The 20,260-nt window shown below is 40.2% G+C and overlaps 1 protein-coding gene and 2 long non-coding RNA genes across 3 annotated transcripts in view; 1 reads left to right on the forward strand and 2 right to left on the reverse strand.

Annotated features, from left to right (window-relative positions):
• The window catches only part of LOC126986273 (uncharacterized), a 22,873-nt gene extending 11,559 nt beyond the window's left edge, over positions 1–11,314 (forward strand). Inside the window, exon 2 of the long non-coding RNA XR_007739474.1 lies at positions 10,047–11,314. This is a non-coding gene — a long non-coding RNA (uncharacterized LOC126986273). The remainder of the gene's footprint in view (positions 1–10,046) is intronic.
• LOC126986268 (four-domain proteases inhibitor-like) overlaps positions 1–20,260 on the reverse strand; it is a 41,869-nt gene that overhangs the window by 10,982 nt on the left and 10,627 nt on the right. Inside the window, 1 exon segment of the mRNA XM_050842242.1 lies at positions 1,233–1,388. Within this exon segment, the coding sequence (XP_050698199.1) occupies positions 1,233–1,388 (156 nt within the window).
• Positions 4,076–20,260, reverse strand: part of LOC126986276 (uncharacterized) — a 26,053-nt gene continuing 9,868 nt past the window's right edge. The window contains exons 2-3 of the long non-coding RNA XR_007739478.1: positions 15,458–15,909; positions 4,076–4,343 (exon numbers count right to left, since the gene is read on the reverse strand). This is a non-coding gene — a long non-coding RNA (uncharacterized LOC126986276). The remainder of the gene's footprint in view (positions 4,344–15,457; positions 15,910–20,260) is intronic.

Genomic DNA, 20,260 nt, shown 5'->3' on the forward strand with positions numbered 1-20,260 from the left:
AGTAGTAGTAGTAGTAGTAGTGTTAGTAGTAGTAGTAGAGGAGGAGGAGAAGTATCCAGATTCTGTCGTCAGATGGAAGCAGCGGCCCATTATCACTCGAACCCATCTCCGGATCTTCTCTGGGTTACATTTCTTTCTCCTGCTCATAAAGAACATACCTAACTTCTGGGAAGCGCCAAAAAACAAACAAACAAAAAAGAATTAAGTATTCCGATGCCATTCTCGCTTGTAGGTCTTGCGTCTGTTGCATCACTACTTCGATGTTTCAGCAGGTCCGCTCCCGCAAGGGCCGTCACTGACTTTGTAGAGGTTAGGCTTGTTGTTGCAGGTCGCCTCCACCCCCAGTGCGCACGAGTTGCTGTATGTCTTCCCGTCGCTGCCACACACAGGTGCGAATACATCAGGGCATAATGTTGGGCACTCGAGTTGCTGTTCTGGGGAAGGGAAGAAAGGGAGATGGTAGTGTGAGTGTGTGTGTGTGTGTGACCTCCTGTGTTGAGGGCATGAGTTGTGTGAGTGTGTTGTGCTGTAGTGTTCTGTTTATGTGTGTGTAAATAACACGCAAAAATTTAAGGATAACTATAATATATTCTAAAACTTGTGCATATTATTCACACACACACACACACACACACACACACACACACACACACACACACACACACACACACACACACACACAGTTTCATTTGTTAAAGCATTCCATCTTTCGATTACTGTTCAGGTAAAGGTGAAGTTGGTTGCACGTTGGTTATGGTGACACATTCACAAAAAAGCATCACATGTCAACAGACGCACTCCCTACTGGTGGCTAGGGAGAGCTGCTACTACCATTAATAATCAAAATAATAATAATGATACTAATAGCAACTACTACGTTTGCTACTACTACTACTACTACTACTACTACTGTTACTTACTCGGACACTCCCCTTTGCTGACCAAAGTCAATTGAGGGTTATTGCATCGTTTCTCTGCCTCCAGCGCACACAGGTTCCCGTAGGTCTTGCCGTCACTGCCACACACAGGGGCGTACTCCAGGGTGCAGATCCTGGGGCAGTCACCTTGTGGGAGAGATTGGAGAAGGGATTAGGAAAGTCTATTAATTAAGAGGAAATGGTGTTGATTTGGGTATATGTGGAAGTGTATATTGGTGATGTTATGGTACTACTACTACAAATACTACTGTTGCTGCTGCTACTACTGCTACTACTACTACTACTACTACTTACTCGGACACTCTCCATCGCTGACAAAAGTTAACTTCGGGTTGACACATCTCTTCTCTGCCTCCAGCGCACACAGGTTCCCGTAGGTCTTGCCGTCGCTGCCACACACAGGTCTGTAATCCTCGGTGCAGATCCCGGGGCAGTCTTTTTGCTGCTGGCCTGAGGGGGGAGGGGGGACAGAGGGCATGTTGGGTATTAAGAGCGTTACATTCTTAAACATTTCGACACCCGAGCACACATATATAACAGGCCTTTTGTAGGAGTTGTGAGCATTTCCATGTGTTGTTTTATGACCCTGGTGATAGGTTCTTCTGTATCATGAACCTAAAAAAACAAACACTCGTTAAAACACAACTGATCTCCTTTTCAGCCTTTGGAAATAGGTGATGTAAGAGTTTCACCTCTTACATCACCTGTTTCCAAAGGCTGAAAAGGGGATCAGTTGTGTTTTAACGAGTGTTTTTTTTTTGAGGTTCATGATACAGAAGAACGTGTGAAAATACGGACCAGAGTGTCGAAGTAAGGGGAACGGGTGCTGAGTTTGGTGTGAGGTGGGTGGGAAACGGAGGTGTGGGTGGTGATGGTGTTCTGGGGTGTGAGTGCTGGGGAAAGGAGGTGTGGGTGGTGATGGTGTTCTGGGGTGTGAGTGCTGGGGAAAGGAGGTGTGGGTGGTGATGGTGTTCTGGGGTGTGAGCGCTGGGGAAAGGAGGTGTGGGTGGTGATGGTGTTCTGGGGTGTGAGTGCTGGGGAAAGGAGGTGTGGGTGGTGATGGTGTTCTGGGGTGTGAGTGCTGGGGAAAGGAGGTGTGGGTGGTGATGGTGTTATGGGGTGTGAGTGCTGGGGAAAGGAGGTGTGGGTGGTGATGGTGTTCTGGGGTGTGAGTGCTGGGGAAAGGAGGTGTGGGTGGTGATGGTGTTCTGGGGTGTGAGTGCTGGGGAAAGGAGGTGTGGGTGGTGATGGTGTTCTGGGGTGTGAGCGCTGGGGAAAGGAGGTGTGGGTGGTGATGGTGTTCTGGGGTGTGAGTGCTGGGGAAAGGAGGTGTGGGTGGTGATGGTGTTCTGTGGTGTGAGTGCTGGGGAAAGGAGGTGCTACTTGGTGGTGAAGCGTGTAATGGTAATCAAAAAGGTTCCAAAAGCACAGGGTTGTTTGATTTATATCAAGTTGATTTAAATCAAGATTTAAATCATTTTTTTTAATCATTGATTTAAATCAAGATTTGTTATTGTTATTTCATTTTTTTAATGTCGTTGATTTAAATCTTGATCTTATTGCAGGGCAACAACATATAATGGAGAAAATAAACAAAGAAAACACTAACTTTGATATCAATATTTTCCATGACAACTTCCCAAATTTTCCTGAGTGATTAGTCCATTATATATATCTTCCGTCAGCCACACCTGGTCCGTCCAGTGTCCTGGAGCAGAACAAGACACTGACCGCCTTTCTGACAGTATCTTGCTGAGGCAGGGTGATGGTTTCAAAAGTGTTTAACAACATGAGCCCCATGTACTCAGCCATAACGCTTGCTCCCATCTTTACTCTTTTGGCTGGCCCCAGCCAATTGGTGGAGCAGGGAACTGTTTCATAGTGCCGCCATCCTGCTTAGCTAATCCCCCCTCCCCCCCCCCGAATGGGACAAAAAGCACCAAATACAGAAAGTGGCAGTAAAGGAAATTTTTTCCCCCTATTTTTCAAAGAATCACTTCACATACACACATGGATCATCCACAGCCTTTTCTGATACTTTCATTTGAAGCTGCTGTCATTTTTCTTTGTGCAATTTCAGTTAGGACACGTCCAAAACATGATATGATCTGCTTAGACTTTTAAGGGACTAAACAGAGTTGTGGTGTAGTGCTGGCTCATTGCTGGCTGGCTGCGGCTGGTCAGTCTTTGGATTGGCTCAAACAGCCAACCAGATTAGTTATGGTGATGGAATATGACACAAGAATACTCCAATATGTGTTTTAAACTAATGTAAAGAAAATTGAGGTGTACATTCATATAATTATTTTCATTAATAAAAAAAAATCGATTTAAAATCTAATAAATCTGATTTAAATAAAAATTCCGATTTTTTTTATTGAAAAAAAATCAACAACCCAGGAAAGGCATTACCCAGGCACACAGGGCAAGTGTGACCTCTGGGTTGATTACAGTTTACCTTCTCGAGGTTTCCCCAGGTACCCATTTAGCCAGTATCCACCAGCCTGTAAGGGAGAATTAAGAGCTAGGTGGACTGCTCGATGAGTGGCCAGGGCAGAATATATATATATATATATATATATTTTTTTATATATATATATATATATATATATATATATATAGAGAGAGAGAGAGAGAGAGAGAGAGAGAGAGAGAGAGAGAGAGAGAGAGAGAGAGAGAGAGGGGGGGAACCTAACATCTATCTTTCTACTAAACTGACTCGTCTAGAAATATTTAAATGGGTCACTGCTACTATGATGCTATTTGTATACCAGGAAATTGTTGTTATTTATTTATCTTATTTTATTTTATTTTTATTTTTAGAAATGAAAGGAAAATGCGAGCCGCGAGGAAAGTACGTGCTTAAACCTACTTGTTCTTACCAGCTCGTGATATTTAGCATTCTAGTGACGATTGGGAACAAAAAGTAGTTGGAAGTAATAATGCGCTTAAACTTACTCGTTACCTACCTGTGTTTGGAAATATTATAATGACGGTTAAGAACAAAAGGTAAATGGGCAGTTAACTTAAGATAGACAGAAGGACCCAATTAAACAGATTAGGACCAAAAACGGAAGCTGTCATATGGAATCTCTCTCTCTCTCTCTCTCTCTCTCTCTCTCTCTCTCTCTCTCTCTCTCTCTCTCCTCGACTCCTGGGGCTGCTAAAAGGACCCAATTAGATACCCATTAGCTCCAAAAAATGGCAACCACGTGCTATAGATTTGTCTCAGATATTTCGGTTTAACTGCGCAATGTAAATTCGTACGCTTTCCTCTAACGGACAGACATCTCTCAGGTCAAGATTTCTGTCTAATAAATCAACACTGACGTTGCATATTTCCTTTTAACTTTTGCATATAAATTCTAAGCTGCACGATCTCTATTTTTGCCTATGAACTCAAAACTGTGGAGGTAATTTTTGTCAATAAATAACTAAAAATAACCTGCGCCTGTAAATTTTATTTATAAACTGAAAACTTATTGTAATTTTTGTCTATAGATTCAAAGCTGTGATTGTATTTTTTGCCTATTAACTCAAAAACTTCGCTCATGTTTTTTTGCCTGTAAGCTCAACACTGTGCTTGTAACTCCTGCCTATAAGTGGAAAACTGAAGGATTGCAATTTCTGCATGGTAACTGAAAATTGCTCCTGTAACTTTTGCTTATGAACTTGAAAACGATTGTAACACTTTCTTTATAAACACACAAAACTACGCTTATAATATTTTCGTATAGATTCAAAATTTCACTTAAAATTTTACATTCACATTCTCCGTTTCGACTTCGCGATGTTTTGTTTCCTTGCCCAAAGTCAGAGCGCGCCATCTGTTGTTTATATTTCGGCAGCACAGCGAACCTTGCTCTCAGACGCTTTCGACTTTCACCACAACGATTTCCAAGGTCACAAGGAATATATGTCTGGTTCTCATGAGAGTGTTGAACGTTCACGGTGCAGAAGAAGCCTTGTCAAACTATTACTAGGTTCGCAAAACTATCCTGGACATATTCACAACTCTTACGAAATCATCAACAAATATGTGTGTAGACCCCGAAGCGTTCTAGAATATGAGCGTTAAGTTCAACTGTCATGCTTCTTTGTATTATTTAATCAATAAAACTTGAACGTGACGGTGAACATTGAAATTTATGAATTAGAGCGAACTGTTACATTATTATTATTATTATTATTATTATTATTATTATTATTATTATTATTATTATTATTATTATTATTACTACTATTACTACTATTACTACTATTACTACTACTACTACTACTACTACTACTACTACTACTACTACTGGTACTTACGCTGCCCCGTCACCATCAGCACCATCACCGCCACCATCGCCACCACCACGGTTCCTCGCATCATTTTCTTCTGTCCTTCAGCACAGAAAACGGAAAACCTAAAACGCAGAAATAGAAAACGAAAACGAATGTAGAGTAGAATATAAAAAGGAATAAAGGAAAATAAAATGGGAGAAGTGAAGGAAAATAATGAGGGAAGAAAGAAATGATGAAAGAAGAAAGAAAGAAAAAGGGAGAAGGAGGAGAGAAGGATGAAAGGGAGAGATGGAGGGAGGGAAACCGGTTATCTGTCCGAAATACAGACGGCAGGACAAGAGAGAGAGAGAGAGAGAGAGAGAGAGAGAGAGAGAGAGAGAGAGAGAGAGAGAGAGAGAGAGAGAGAGAGAGAGAGAGGGAGGGAAGTAAAAGGAGATGGGGAAAGAAGAAGAAAAGGATTCGAAGAAAGACAGACAAATACAAAAACGCAAAAGAAACGTTAAAGAGTAATTTAAAAAGGCGATATTTAGGGAAACAAAAGCGAAAAAAAACTACATCCCTTAAACACACACACACACACACACACACACACACACACACACACACACACACACACACACACACTCACCTGCCACCCGACACACCTGATTGCTGGAGAGAAACTGAAGCTCTCCGGAACACCTCCTGGCTTTGTCTGCACCTCGTGACGTCACACAAGCAAGCAGGGAAATCATTCTTGTGGTGGTATTAGGCATGTGTGTATGTATGTATGTAGGTATGGGTGGATTTATGTATGTATGGATGGATGGATCGTATACATGAAGGTTAAAAATTTGGTATCATGTTAATCCGGCAAGCTACTTAATTTTATGGATAGAAAAAGCAGGATAGTCGTGTTTGTGGTGGTATAAGATACGTGTGTAATACTAATAATGTATGTATGTATGTATATTTGAATAAAAATATCACATGTGAAAGTTAAGTGAAGTTAGATCGTCGTGCATCTTTATCTAAACTACTTAATGCTATGAATCAACTCTGAATGTATACAGGCAGGAGTGTAGAGTTTATGGGGATGTAATTCACGTTTGTATGTATGTTCGTGTGTATGTATGTATGTATGCATGTATGAATCAAAGTATTGTTTATATGAAGGTTAAAAATGGTTAGGTCATTATGCTTTTTTGGTAAAAACTACGTATAATGTTATGAAGCCAATATAAATGTTAATGCCGTAGTGTTGTGAATCCCATCCTACAACCGGTTTGTTTTTTACCGTAATGGAGACAACTCAAGGGCATAAAAATGGATTTAAAAATCCTACTGGCACTGCTCCTGTAAATCGATGAAAGATAGAGTAGCCGAAAATATCATATATGGTTTCAAACATAGGAAAGTTTATCTTAAAACAAACGATGCCCAGAGAACAGCTTCTACGCCTTTTCTTTTGTCATGTCACTCCTGGTGGTGGAATTTCCCATGACGATTTAGGGGATGGCTACAAGGAGGAGGAGGAGGAGGAGGAGGAGGAGGAGGAGGAGGAGGAGGAAGAAGAGGAGGAGGAGGAGGCGAAGGCGTAGCAACAAGGTGGAAGGAGACCCTACCACCGTTACAGTCTGAGGAGCTGCTGTGTAAACATACGGGAAGATCTACAAAGGGAAGAGCAAATCATTGTGGGTGATTCATATATAGTGAAACTTGCAACACACCAACATAACAAATATCCCCATTGTAACTTGTGAATGCTGTAAGATCTTGTGAGGGGCGTTGGTCTGGTGATTTAGAGAGCGCAGCCATGGAAGTGGTGTGGTAAGGCGGTTCGAACCTTTGTGCAGATGCGTGACGTCAGGAAGGGCATCCGAGCCACAATCTCAATAACATCGACCCTATTATGCACACTGGGTAAAAGGTGTGAAGAGAAAGAAGAATACTGTCAAATTATGTTTCTTCCTTCCTCTTAGATTTCCCTTCGCTCTTTTGTCTTACAGGAACATTAGGTAAAAGCTGTAACGAAAAAGATGAAGAACACTGTCAAATGATCCTTTCTTCCTCCCTTCTATATTTGTCCTCTCCTTCGCGCCTTTAAGTTGTGGGAACGTTAGGTAGAAGCTGTCAAGAGGAGGAAAAAGAATACTGTTAGATAATGATCGTTCCTTCCTTCCTTCCTTCCTTCTTCCTTTTAGATTTGTCTTTTTCGCGCCTTAATCTTATGGGCACATTAGATAAAAGCTATCAAGCTGAAGAAAACACTTCTGAATGTATCCTCTCCTTGAAGGGAAAACGGGTCTTTGTCTTTATATGTATTTCATGTAGAGACATGAGCAGACGGGGAGAGAAACAGAGACACGGGACCCCCCAAAACGGTGACCCCGTATGAACATTGGGTATAGGCTGTCAATAAGAGGGAGAAGAACACTTAGACGCTGATTATTCATCCTTTCTTTATTTGTCCTCTCCCCTTGAAGGGAACTCGCGCCATTGTCTTTGTATATGTATATGTATTTTTTGAAGACAGACAGATAGACAGACAGACGAGGAGAGAAACAGAAACATAGTACCCTCTCAAGTTGTCAAGAGGAAGAAGAAGAACACTGTTACACGATAATCCTTCCTTGTAGAATTTGTCTCACGGGCCCATCACCAGTTTGCGGTATTGCTAAATGTGAGAAGGCGGAAGTCAGATAGTGATGTGTGTAAAGTTAAATGCAGAATAATACGCATTTATTCTTGGAAGTGTTTATTCATGTAGATACGTATTGCTATAGTTTTTAATTTCGTTTTTATTCTCTATGATTCGAAATTTTGGGATTTTCACGTATAATTTGAATATGGAGGTTCATCTACTATCTTCATGTTTGAATGTTTTGTATGTATGTTAGTATATAATGTAGACAGACAGACAGACACCAGGGAGAGAAAATCAAAGAAACTCACATTCCTACATCTTGTATATTTTGAAACAGGATTATATAAAACAGTATAAAATAAAGCGCGCACACACACACACACACACACACACACACACACACACACACACACACACACACACACACACACATATCATATCACCTTGTGGGGAATCCTGGATTTTTAAGAAGGAGGAGGAGGAGGAAGAAGAGGATGACAGGTGTAAACAAATCGCACGAACTAGGAAATTTTTTTTTATTGCTGACTCAATCAGGAAGGGAGAGAAAAGGGGAATCCTGGAGTTTCTGTAGTAAACCAGATCACCGTGCAGAGAGAGGAGGAGCAGGAAAAAGAGGAGGAAGAGGAGGCTAATAAAAGGTTTTGAAGGTCATATGAAGAATTAAAAGACAAAGAAAACTGAATAAAGAAAAGAACGGCAAAGAAGCAACAGAAAAAAAAACGAGAAAAAGACGAAAAACACAAAAAAAAAAGCAGAAAAAACAAAACCAATATGTAGAGGAAGAAACAAAATAAGAAGATAAAAGAAATACGGGAGAATAAGGGAGAAGGCGAAGCAAAAACACACGAAAACATACAGAAGAAACAGGAATAAGAGAAGACAATAAGAAAAAAAAAAAAAAATCAAACCAAGATGAAGAGGAAAACAAAATAAGAAATGGAGGAAACTGGATAAATAAAATAACAGCAAAGAAACAAGAATACAAAGCAAAAACGCAAGGAAAGAGAAGCAGAAGAAATAGACGAAAAAATAAACAGAAAAAAAGACTAAGATGAAGAGGAAGAAACAGAACAAGATAATAAGACGAAACTAAGAAAATGAATAATTAAGAAAACTGCAAAGAAAGAAGAGAAAAAAAACTGTGTGGACAAAACAACACTTTGCCTTAATCATGTTTTGAGAAATGTCACACCCAGCTCAGCTTTAAACACCATTACAAGTGCGCTGATGCATACTGAGTGTTAATATAATGCTTAGGAATAAAATATGAATAATGTTTTCCCAAGCTTTTATTTCTTACAGATGATGAATTTGTCATTTCTTTAAAATAAACTGTAATATCTATAAGGTACACATTTATGATTATCTTAGTGTCATGTAGGGAAATATAAGATGAAGACGATGGAAAAGTATTGTAAAATGTGGTGGGACTGCTTTCTGTGTGTGTGTGTGTGTGTGTGTGTGTGTGGAGAATCGACAGTTTTCGTGAACTCACCCGAAATCTAAAGACGCATTCAGTGGCTTAACAGACTGGTAACTATATATCTTTAATCTCTACGGGATGTTCTGCTCACTTTGAATTCCCAGTAAAAGAGCACTGTCGACGAGTAAAATCAAGGAGACTGTACACCATGGGAATATCGTCTTAAAATATTTTCATTCCATTTTTTTTTACTCGAAGAAAACTATAGAAAGGTTCCCAGAAACTAACAATCCCTCTTAGTCTCAACTTCTTTATTTACTTTGCTTTGAATTCAGAAAGATCAAAACTAATTTTAATCCGTTATTTTTCCTATTAAAGGGAAATATGGAAAGGCTAGAAATAACAATCTTTTTCACCTTAACTCCTTTGTTCCTCCCTTCACTTCCCTGTCTTCTCACAAGGGCACGGGGCCACACGAAGGTCAGGGTCATGGCAGCGAGCTATGTTAAAGAAACACATGCCAGAGTACTCCTTGCCGTGCTGATCACACAGGTAGCTCAAGGACCGCCGGGCAGAACCGGGGACACTCGGGGGCTGGGGGAGGAGAGGGGTAATGGAAATGGATAAAAGTTAAGATTCGGTTGAATAAGAAAAGAGGAAGGGGATATGAGTATGTGGTAGTTGTGTGGTGCGGTATAATGTGTCCCTCCTGTTGGATAAGGGAATTGAAGGAGGATTTGAGGATTAGTTGATGTTAGTGTTGCGTGTTTAGGCAGATCTCATGTATGCTTTGTCTTCTTTTTCGTGCTGTTGGTTTTGCTATTGAACTAAAGATTGAAATGTTAAAGGGGAAGGAATGGGAAATAATGAGCTGATGTGGTATACGAATGTCAGCTTTCTCTCGTATATTCTTGCCTTTATTATTTTCTGCTGCTAGATTTGCTTTAGTGTAAAGCAGAGGTTCCCAAACTTGACGATGACGAGTCCCAGCCGAGGACCCCCAATCAAACAAAATTGATCATTACCATATCGGGATACCCAGTACTACCCAGTTCAACGTAGTCAATGGAATGGTTTTTATTTAGTACGCTGTGAAGCCACGCTTGTTCTTGCTGCAGCTGCTGGGGATAAAGATGGAACAAAGTAGCAAATGAAAGAGACAAACGCATGTGTGTGTACATTTTAGCAGCTGTTTACTTTCTGAATCACTTACAATTCTGGAAAGACATGTAAATGAAGTGTATATATTTGATACGGTTTTGTTGTATAAATGTAACTATTATTCACTGTAAAGAAAAGTGTAAAAAAACAAAAACAAAACAGAATTACAAATTATTACAGTTCTAAACATAAACGTTATCGGTTAGTTAAGTATAAACATATTTTTTTCTGTACAATTGTTTGTACCAAATTAGGTTAGACTTCTAAAATTCGGCATTGAATAAAAATAAATGTAGACAAAATGCAGTTTAAAATAAATCAATAAAAATGGCAATAATAAGGGCAATATATAGCTTAGGTATGTATTATGATGATTCTGTATGTTTGATTATTACAGTACATGAATCGTACGAAGAAAATTGTTGTAAACGTGTTAATACATGGAGAACAGTTAACTTTAAAAATAACATTAGTATAAAGATGAACCAAAGCTGTATTAATGCCACGTTGAAAATCAGAAGTCCAGTTCGTTCCAAATTGGAGTAGGTCGGTTCGGTCCGGGTCGGTATACCATTGTCTTCCTCTTGTAGTAGTAGTTGTTGTAGTAGTAGTAGTAGTAGTAGTAGTAGTAGTAGTAGTAGTAGTAGTAGTAGCAGTAGTGATAGTAATAATAGTAGAAATAGTAGTAGTAGTAGTAGAGGAGGACGAGGACGAGGAATGTTACTATTATTGCCGCTGTTGTTGTTTGATGCTGTGGAAGTGTCCAGATTCTGCCGCCTGATGGAAGCAGCGTCGCATCATCACTTGAACCTATCTTCGGATCTTCTCTGGGGTACATTTCTTTCTCCTACTCACGGATAACATACTTAACATCTGGGAAGCGTCAAAAAACAAAAAACAAAAGGAAAGGAGTCTATTCCGATGCCGCTTTCTCGCTTGTTGGTCTAGCGTCTGTTGCATCACCCCGTCGATTCTTTAGCAGGTCAGCTCTAGCAAGGGCCGTCACTGACTTGGTAGAGCTCAGGGTTGTTGTTGCAGGTCGCCTCCATCCCCACTCTGAACGAGTTGCTGTAGGTCTTCCCGTCGCTGCCACATTCGGGATCGTCCACAGCAGGGCAGAATCTTGGGCACTTGAGTTGCTAATCTGGGGAAGGGAAGAAAGGGAGATGGTAGTGTGCGTGTGTGTGTGGCCTTCTGTGTTGAGGGCATGAGTTGTGTGAGTGTGTTGCATGAGTTGTAGTGTTCTGTTTATATGTGTGTAAATAACACGCAAAATTTTAAGGATAACTATGATATATCCAAAAACCTGTGCATATTATTTACACACACACACACACACACACACACACACACACACACACACACACACACACACACACACACACACACACACACACACACACACACACAGTTTCATTTGGTAAAGCATTCCATCTTTCAATTACTGTTCAAGTAAAGGTAAAGGTGGGAGCATAGACCTTATCTACGCGTTGGTTATGGTGACATCCACAAAAAAAACATCACATGTCAACAGACGCACTCCCTACGGGTGGCTAGGGAGAGCTACTATACTACCACTACTACTACTACTACTACTACTACCACCACCACCACCACCACTACTACTACTACTACTACTACTAATAATAATAATAATAATAATAATACCACCACCACCACCACCACCACTACTACTACTAACACTACTACTACTACTAATAATAATAATAATAATAATAATACCAATACTACCACCACCACCACCACCACCACTACTACTACTACTACTAATACTACTACGTATTGATAATAATGATAATAGTAATAATAATAATAATAATAATAATAATAATAATTATAATAATAGAAACTACTACTACTACTATTAATATTACTACTGCTAGTACTTCTACTACTTCTGCTACTAATACTAATACTATTACTACTATTACTGTTACTTACTCTAACACTCCCCATATCTGACAAGAGTCAATCGACGGTTGAAGCAGCGCCTTTGTGCCTTCAGCGTACACAGGTTCGGGTAGGTCCTTCCGTCGCTGCCACACACAGGGTTGTAATCAAAGCCGCAGACCCCGGGGCAGTGATGTCGCTCCTGGGCTAAGGGGGGAGGGGGACAGAGGGCATATTGGGTATTAAGAGGGTTACATTCTTAAACATTTCGACATTTCGACACCCGAGCATACATATTTGACAGGGCTTTCATAGGTGTTGTGGGCATTTTCGTGTGTAGTTTTAAGACCCTGGTGATAGCTTCTTCTGTACCAGAACCTCAAAAAACACTCGTTAAATCCCTCTTCAGCTTTTGAAAATAGGTGATGTAAGAGATGGAAGCGTGTGGAAATACAGACCTGAGTGTCGTAGTAAGGGGAAGGGGTTCTGAGTTTGGTGTGAGGTGGGTGGGAAACGGAGGTGTGGGTGGTGATGGTGTTCTGGGGTGTGAGTGGTGATGGTGTTCTGGGGTGTGAGTGCTGGGGAAAGGAGGTGTGGGTGGTGATGGTGTTCTGGGGTGTGAGCGCTGGGGAAAGGAGGTGTGGGTGGTGATGGTGTTCTGGGGTGTGAGTGCTGGGGAAAGGAGGTGTGGGTGGTGATGGTGTTCTGGGGTGTGAGTGCTGGGGAAAGGAGGTGTGGGTGGTGATGGTGTTCTGGGGTGTGAGTGCTGGGGAAAGGAGGTGTGGGTGGTGATGGTGTTCTGGGGTGTGAGTGCTGGGGAAAGGAGGTGTGGGTGGTGATGGTGTTCTGGGGTGTGAGTGCTGGGGAAAGGAGGTGTGCTAGGTGATGGTGTTCTGGGGTGTGAGCGCTGGGGAAAGGAGGTGTGGGTGGTGATGGTGTTCTGGGGTGTGAGTGCTGGGGAAAGGAGGTGTGGGTGGTGATGGTGTTCTGGGGTGTGAGTGCTGGGGAAAGGAGGTGCTACTTGGTGGTGAAGCGTGTAATGGTAATCAAAAAGGTTCCAAAGGCACAGGGTTGTTTGATTTATATCAAGTTGATTTAAATCAAGATTTAAATCATTTTTTTTAATCATTGATTTAAATCAAGATTTGTTATTTCATTTTTTTAATGTCGTTGATTTAAATCTTGAACTTATTGCAGGGCAACAACAGTTAATGGAGAAAATAAACAAAGAAAACACTAACTTTGATATCAATATTTTCCATGACAACTTCACAAATTTTCCTGAGTGATTAGTCCATTATATATATCTTCCGTCAGCCACACCTGGTCCGTCCAGTGTCCTGGAGCAGAACAAGACACTGACCGCCTTTCTGACAGTATCTTGCTGAGGCAGGGTGATGGTTTCAAAAGTGTTTAACAACATGAGCCCCATGTACTCAGCCATAACGCTTGCTCCCATCTTTACTCTTTTGGCTGGCCCCAGCCAATTGGTGGAGCAGGGAACTGTTTCATAGTGCCGCCATCTTGCTTAGCTAACCCCCCCTCCCCCCCCCCCGAATGGGACAAAAAGCACCAAATACAGAAAGTGGCAGTAAAGGAAATTTTTTAAATATATTCCCCTATTTTTCAAAGAATCACTTCACATACACACATGGATCATCCACAGCCTTTTCTGATACTTTCATTTGAAGCTGCTGTCATTTTTCTTTGTGCAATTTCAGTTAGGACATGTCCAAAACATGATATGATCTGCTTAGACTTTTAAGGGACTAAACAGAGTTGTGGTGTAGTGCTGGCTCATTGCTGGCTGGCTGCGGCTGTTCAGTCTTTGGATTGGCTCAAACAGCCTACCAGATTAGTTGTGGTGATGGAATATGATACAAGAATACTCCAAAATGTGTTTTAAACTAATGTAGAGAAAATTGATATTTACATTCATATAATTATTTTCATTAATAAAAAAAAATCGATTTAAAATCTAATAAATCTGATTTAAATAAAAAAAAGTCCGATTTAAAAAAAAATCAACAACCCAGGAAAGGCATTACCCAGGCACACAGGGCAGGTGTGACCTCTGGGTTGATTACAGTTTACCTTCTCGAGGTTTCCCCAGGTACCCATTTAGCCAGTATCCACCAGCCTGTAAGGGAGAATATACAGCTGGGTGGACTGCTCGATGAGTGGCCAGGGCAGAATATATATATATATATATATATATATATATATATATATATATATATATATATATATATATATATATATATATATATATATATATATATATATATATATATATATATATATAGATATAGAGAGAGAGAGAGAGAGAGAGAGAGAGAGAGAGAGAGAGAGAGAGAGAGAGAGGGGGGGGGGGGAGGGGGGGAACCTAACATCTATCTTTCTACTAAACTGACTCGTCTATAAATATTTAAATGAGTCACTGCTACTATGATGCTATTTGTATACCAGGAAATTGTTGTTATTTATTTATCTTATTTTATTTTATTTTTATTTTTATAAGTGAAAGGAAAATGCGAGCCTCGAGGAAAGTACGTGCTTAAAACTACTTGTTCTTACCAGCTCGTGATATTTAGTATTCTAGTGACGATTGGGAACAAAAAGTAGTTGGAAGTAATAATGCGCTTAAACTTACTCGTTACCTACTTCTGTTAGGAAATATTATAATGACGGTTAAGAACAAAAGGTAAATGGGCAGTTAAATTTTGATAGGCAGAAGGACCCAATTAAACAGATTAGGACCAAAAACGGAAGCTGTCATATGGAATCTCTCTCTCTCTCTCTCTCTCTCTCTCTCTCTCTCTCCCCCCCTCGATTCCTGGGGCTGCTAAAAGGACCCAATTAGATACCCGTTAGCTCCAAAAAATGGCAACCACATGCTATAGATTTGTCTCAGATATTTCGGTTTAACTGCGCAATGTAAATTCGTACGGTTTTCTCTAACGGACAGACATCTCTCAGGTCAAGATTTCTGTCTAATAAATCAACACTGACGTTGCATATTTCCTTTTAACTTTTGCATATAAATCTAAGCTGCACGATCTCTATTTTTGCCTATGAACTCAAAACTGTGGAGGTAATTTTTGTCAATAAATAACTAAAAATAACCTGCGCCTGTAAATTTTACTTATAAACTGAAAACTTATTGTAATTTTTGTCTATAGATTCAAAACTGTGATTGTATTTTTTGCCTATTACCTCAAAAACTTCGCTCATGTTTTTTTGCCTGTAAGCTCAACACTGTGCTTGTAACTCCTGCCTATAAGTGGAAAACTGAAGTATTGCAATTTCTGCATGGTAACTGAAAACTGCTCTTGTAACTTTTGCTTATGAACTTGAAAACGATTGTAACACTTTCTTTATAAACACACAAAACTACGCTTATAATATTTTCGTATAGATTCAAAACTACACTTCAAATTATCCATCCACATTCTCCGTTTCAACTTCGCGATGTTTTGTTTCCTTGCGCAAAGTCAGAGCGCGCCGTCTGTTGTTTACATTTCGGCAGCACAGCGAACCTTGCTCCCAGACGCTTTCGGCCCTCACCACAACGATTTCCAAGGTTACAAGGAATATATGTCTGGTTCTCATGAGTGTCTTCATCGTTGACGGTGCAGAAGAAGCCTTGTCCAACCTTTACTAGGTTCACAAAACTATCCGTGGACATATGCACAACTCTTACGAAAGCTTTGACAAATATGTGTGTAGGCCCCGAAGCGTTCGAGAATATGAGCGTTAAGTTCAACTGTCATGCTTCTTTGTATTATTTAATCATTAAAGTAAAACTTGAACGTGATGGTGAAAAAAATGATTTTATGAATAAAAGTGAACTGTTGCTCTATTATTATTATTATTATTATTATTATTATTATTATTATTATTATTATTATTATTATTACTACTACTACTACTACTACTATTATACCACTATTACTTCTACTGCTATGCACACTACTATTTCTACAACTACTATTACTGGTACTTACGCTGCCCCGTCACCATCAGCACCATCACCGCCACCATCGCCACCACCACGGTTCCTCGCATCATTTTCTTGTGTCCTTCAGCACAGAAAACGGAAAACCTGAAACGCAGAAACAGAAAACGAAAACTAATGTTAAGTTGAATATAAAAAGGAATAAAGGAAAATAAAATGGGAGAAGTGAAGGAAAATCATGAGGGAAGAAAGAAATGATGAAAGAAGAAAGAAAGAAAAAGGGAGAAGGAGAAGGGAAGGATGAAAGGAGGGAGAGTTGGAGGGAGGAGAACCGGCTACCTGTCCGAAATACAGACGGCAGGACAAGAGAGAGAGAGAGAGAGAGAGAGAGAGAGAGAGAGAGAGAGAGAGAGAGAGAGAGATGGAAATAAAGGAGTAGAGAAAGAGAGGGAGGGAAGTAAAGGAGATGGAGAAAAAAGAAGAAAAGGATACGAAGAAAGACAGACAAAGACAAAAACGCAAAAGAAACGTTAAAGAAAAATTCAAAAAGGCAAAATTTAGAGAAACAAAAGGGAAAAAAAATCACATCCCTTAAACACACACACACACACACACACACACACACACACACACACACACTCACACTCACACACTCACACTCACCTGCCACCCGACACACCTGGTTGCTGGAGAGAAACTGGAGCGTCTCCGGAACACCTCCTGGTTTTATCTGCACCTCGTGACGTCACACAAGCAAGCAGGGAAATCATTCTTGTGGTGGTTTAAGGCATGTGTGTATGTATATATAAAAACAAGCCGCACGCACACACACACACACACACACACACACACACACACACACACACACACACACACACATATACATTAATATCATATGACCTTGTGGAAATCCCTGAGTCTCGTAAGAAGGAGGAGGAGGAATACATGGGAATACATAGGAAGAACAGACACCACAAGACCTATCGGTCTATGGCGAGGGTGTCTGTTTACTACCGCTACTACTAGTAATCTACGTGTGGTAGGATAGGACATAAAAGATGAAGGAGGAGACGAAAGAGGGGGACAGGTGGAAACAAATCCCACGAACTAGGAAAATATTTCTTTACTGTTGACTCAACTAGGAAGGGAGGGAAAAAATCCTTGAGTTTCCGAAGTAAACCAGATCTTGAAGAGGAGGAGGAGGAGGAGGACGAGGAGGAGGAGGAGGAAGAACAGGAGGAGGAGGAGGAGGAGGATCACAAAGAAACACAAAGGAAGTACAAATAACAGTAGAACTGATGGTCCTTACCAAGTTATTTGTAACAAGCTACATTAACTAATCAAAGGTGGAAGATGAAGGACACAGCAAAGGCGAAGGCTCCTTCCCCCCCCCCCCCCCCATCCCTCCAGCCAAAGCTGGCGGGAAAGGAAAAAGAACCATGCAGCATGGAAAAACTGCATGGAAATTATGTATAGGAAAGAAGAAAGAACTACCATTACTGCTACCACTAACCGGGCGATAAAAACGGATAAGGACACCATTATTCAAAAGAACTTAACGTTATTTCGACAATGAGTAATATCTTAGTTGCTGGTTGAATTCAAAATACTCGTCGAATCTACTCTTGAAAGCCGTAACTGATGTACTATCAACGACATCACAGGGTAGAGAATTCCAAACATTAACGAATCGAGTGAAGAAGTGTTTGGCTTCGTGCGACGATAATCTTTTACCACTTATCTTGAAATTGTTATTTCTTCTTGTTGTATTTGATCGATCAATTGTAAAGTAATCTTCCGCATTAATATCACTGAATCCTTTAAACATTTTAAACACTTCTATTAGATCGCCTCGCATTCTTAGTTGCATAGGCTGAATAAATTTACTTTTGTAAGCCTTTGTTCATAAGATAAATTTCTCAACCTAGGAATAATTTTTGTTACTCTCCGTTGAACCCGTTCTAACTTTTCTACGTCTTTTCTGTAATAGGGAGACCAAAACTGTACACAGTACTCTAGATGGGGTCGAACCAGAGAATTTTAGATTTTTAGTATTACTTTTTCCGATTTATTATTAAAGACTCGTCCGATGAGGCCAACCAATTTATTTGCGGTTTTAACTACCTTTGAACAATGCTGACTGGGCTTTAAATCGCTTGATATAGTAATTCCAAGATCCTTTTCTTTACTTACTGCAGAAAGTTGTTGGCCATTCATCACGTACTGAACCCGATTATTATTGTTTTTGATGTGTAACACTTAACATTTGTCAACGTTAAATTTCATTTGCCATTGATTGGCCCAACGTGCAAGTCAATCTAGATCTGATTGTCATGCTTCTTCGTCGAGTGTCATAGTTACCTTACTAGCGATTTTTTAGTCATCAGCAAATTTTGATATTTTTCAAGTGAGCTCATCATCGATATCATTAACATAAATTAAGAAGAGCATGGGACCAAACACTGATCCATGAGGTACGGCGCTTCTGACATCGAGCCAGGTAGATGAAACACCGTTTAGAACTACTCTCTGTTTCCGCTCAGAGAGCCAGTCTACAAGCCAATTGTGAATGTTGCCTGAGATACCGTGCGCCAATAGTTTACTGAGCAATCGTTGATGGGGGACCTTATTAGATGCCTTTTAAAAATCCAGATATATGATATCTACTGATCTGCTTTCATCGAACCCCTCAAAAATATAATGAAAAAAGTCAAGTAAGTTAGTTAAGCACGAACGCTTATTACGGAAACCTTGTTGCAAATTATTTATTATAAAAGATTTATTAAAAGATGAAGGAGGAGGAGGAGGAGACGAAAGAGGGGGACAGGTGGAAACAAATCGCACGAACTAGGAAAATATTTCTTTACTAGGGAAAAATCCTTGAACTTCCGAAGTAAACCAGATCTTGAAGAGGAGGAGGAGGAAGAGGACGAGAAGGAGGAGGAGGAAGAACAGGAAGAGGAGGAGGAGGAGGAGGAGGATCACAAAGAAACACAAACTAGGAAAATATTTCTTTACTAGGGAAAAATCCTTGAACTTCCGAAGTAAACCAGATCTTGAAGAGGAGGAGGAGGAGGAGGACGAGAAGGAGGAGGAGGAAGAACAGGAAGAGGAGGAGGAGGAGGAGGAGGAGGAGGATCACAAAGAAACACAAAGGAAGAACGAATAACAGCAGAACTGATGGTCCTTACCAAGTTGTTTGTAACAAGCTACATTAACTAATCAAAGGTGGAAGATGAAGGACAGCAAAGACGAAGGCTCCTCCCCCCCCCCATCCCTCCAGCCAAAGCTGGCGGGAAAGGAAAAAGAACCATGCAGCATGGAAAAACTGCATGGAAATTATGTATAGGAAAGAAGAAAGAACTACCATTACTGCTACCGCTAACCGGGCGATAAAAACGGATAAGGACACCATTATTCGAAAGAACTTAACGTTATTTCGACAATGAGTAATATCTTCTTCGAAGAAGTTCACCATATTGTCGCGAATGATAGTCTCCATTAACTTACAAACAATCGATGTCAGGCTAATTGCTCGATAATTTCCTGGATGAGACTTGTCCCCCTTTTTGAAAAGGAGGAGGAGGAGGCTAATGAAAGGTTTTGAAGGTCAAATGAAGATTTAAAAGACAAAGAAAACTGAATAAAGAAAAGAACCGCAAAGAAACAACAGAAAACAAAAACCCACGAGAAAAAACAAAGAAAAAAAAGCAGAAAACAAAAAACTATGAAGAGAAAAAAACAAAATAAGAAAATAAGAGAAATACGGGAGAATAAGAAGCGAATAAGGGAGAAGGGGAAGCAAAAACACACGGAAACAGAGACACAAGAAACAGGAATAAGAGAAAACAATAAGAAAGAAAAAAACAAACAAACCAAGATGAAGAGGAAAACAAAATAAGAAATGGAGAAAACTGGATAAATAAAAGAAC

The sequence above is a fragment of the Eriocheir sinensis genome, chromosome 61 (genome assembly GCF_024679095.1).
Source record: "Eriocheir sinensis breed Jianghai 21 chromosome 61, ASM2467909v1, whole genome shotgun sequence".
Classification (NCBI taxonomy): domain Eukaryota; kingdom Metazoa; phylum Arthropoda; class Malacostraca; order Decapoda; family Varunidae; genus Eriocheir; species Eriocheir sinensis.